Raw genomic sequence first — 2500 nt, forward strand, 5'->3', positions numbered from 1 at the left:
TTCATGAATCAGGTAAAAAAAGATGTTTGCCTCTTATGAAATTCATCATGGGAAAGACGAAACAAATGGCAGAAAAATATTGAAGTAAAAAACTATAAAACAAGCTAATGATAGTAATAATATTAATGGTAATGGTATCAATTATCATAATATTGATAATAATGATAATAATGCTGATAATAATAATAGTGATAATAACAATAATGCTAACAATAACAAAAATAACAACAACACAAATCAAATTGATAGTAATGATAATGATATTAATGACAAAAAATATATATGACCGTTACATATAGTCTTACAGTAAGTCCGATAGTGCTGCTGTTTGCACTTATGAAAGAACGTATTTTCTAAGTTATATTTATCCTCTATTGGAAACTAATGTAGCTGTTCTGGTGAAATATAGTGTTTAATTTATTTTTTGTTTCTCTGAAGCAGCTGGACAGTTCCAGACCTCATTGATCACGACATACATTATGGATAGATACTTCATAAGTTTAGATAATTTCCAAAAGGTCGCACAGTGCTGGTGGGAAAAATTGTACGTAAAAAAAAAGAAGAAGAAAAAAAACAAAAACAAAAAAAAAACGTTAAAACGTTTCCTAACACTTCAAACCCGTCCTGTATATGTATATGCATATATATGTAAATGAATATATATATGTATATATATATATATATACATATATATACATATGTATGTATATACACATATATATATACATATATATATATATATATATATATATATATATATATATATACATATATTTATATTATATATATATATAATATATACGTATATATATATTATATATATATATATATATATATATATATATATATATATATATATATATATATATATATATACACACAACAGACACGTGTATGTACGTATATTCAGATACTGAAAAGAGCCCATTAAAGGCAAAAGGGAAGCACATACAGGTGTATCTTATGTACGTCCCATGTTCAAAATAATGCCTTCCGTGAGTTTAATATTTTGTTAAATGAAAGTAGTTCTAGAAGACATACAAGGAATCGCCGTGTCACTGTTATCTCTTCAAACATTTTCTTTGCCAGACTATCTGAATGGAATATTTCAATGCCAAACTAAGTTCTCACTGTCAGATATGAAAAGATTTGACATTGACATCTTTATTCTTCAATATAGCATCTGAATTCTTGAAACTGGATTTTTGCAATGTTTTGTGCACACACACACACACACACACACACACACACACACACACAGTCGCTGACATGCATCATGATTAATTAGTAACCATATAGAGAAAGATGCATATGATGATGTTATAAAATAGAATTCTGTACATAATATTTGAGGGCATATTGCATGTTTAAAAATAAATGATATATAGATATTTGTACATGCACACACACATATATGTGACACATTTAATATAGAAATACAAATTTTACCTCCCTGACCAGGACTCGAACCCGCGCCGCCAGATTGACAGGCACAGTCCTGAATCCGATAGACCACACAACCCGCTAAAAGAACTGTCGAACCAGACGCCTTACTCCGTCATGGAAATTTCCTATGCGCTCATAGCAGAGCAGTGATAGCGAGGTTTTACAGACAATTCCCGCAAGCACTCGGCAGCAACGGATTCAGGACCGTGCCTGTCAATCTGGCGGCGCGGGTTTGAGTCCCAGTCAGGGAGGTATAACTTGTATTTCTTTCTATATTAAATGCGTTACTGCATTCTACCATCTTTCTTCATATCGGTAACCTGATTTTGAATATGGAATAATAAAAATGTCCTTGGTATACTCATATACCCGTCACTGTTTGATTGCCCGACAGTTAACACACACACACACACACACACACATATATATATATATATGTAAATATATATATATATATATATTCATATCTATATATTTATATGTATGTATATACATATATACATACATACATACATACATATATATATATATATATATATATATATATATATATATATATATATATATACACACACACACACATATGTATATATACACACACACCAGCTGATATAACCTTGGTTGAAGAACCTTCAAAAACACTATCCTATGTTTAGAATAATGAATCTGTAAATGTTAGATTTCTGGAGCCCGTTTTTGTAAGCTCGTTGATCTAAGATGAAGAAGGTACTTACAGTTGAGTTCGTCCGCGTGGTTGTCCCCGCAGTCCGTCCATCCGTCACACCACCAGTGCCTGTGCACGCGCTTGCCGTTGCCGCACACTGCGAAGTCTCCTGGGGGCGAAGCCAAAGGGAGGGGGGGGGGCATGAATATAGGCGACCAGGGGAAGGGAAATGGCAACAGAAAGTTTTGTTTCGAGAAGACGTAAGAAGAGGTATTTTGGGAAAGGTAAGGAAAGAAATATCTATGCATACATGATATCAACAAGGATTAGCCAGAGTGTAGGCTTATCACGTGGGTAATTCATGATAGGTTGATCTGTTCAGGAAAGATC

General features: G+C 32.6%; 1 protein-coding gene across 1 annotated transcript in view; it reads right to left on the bottom strand.

Annotated features, from left to right (window-relative positions):
* The window catches only part of LOC122253693 (uncharacterized), a 112937-nt gene that overhangs the window by 43417 nt on the left and 67020 nt on the right, over positions 1–2500 (bottom strand). The window contains exon 6 of the mRNA XM_086546376.1: positions 2181–2279. Coding sequence (XP_086402502.1) covers positions 2181–2279 — 99 coding nt within the window. The remainder of the gene's footprint in view (positions 1–2180; positions 2280–2500) is intronic.

This window comes from Penaeus japonicus, unplaced genomic scaffold, assembly GCF_977035675.1.
Source record: "Penaeus japonicus unplaced genomic scaffold, GWHDUDI00000001_assembly GWHDUDI00000018, whole genome shotgun sequence".
Classification (NCBI taxonomy): domain Eukaryota; kingdom Metazoa; phylum Arthropoda; class Malacostraca; order Decapoda; family Penaeidae; genus Penaeus; species Penaeus japonicus.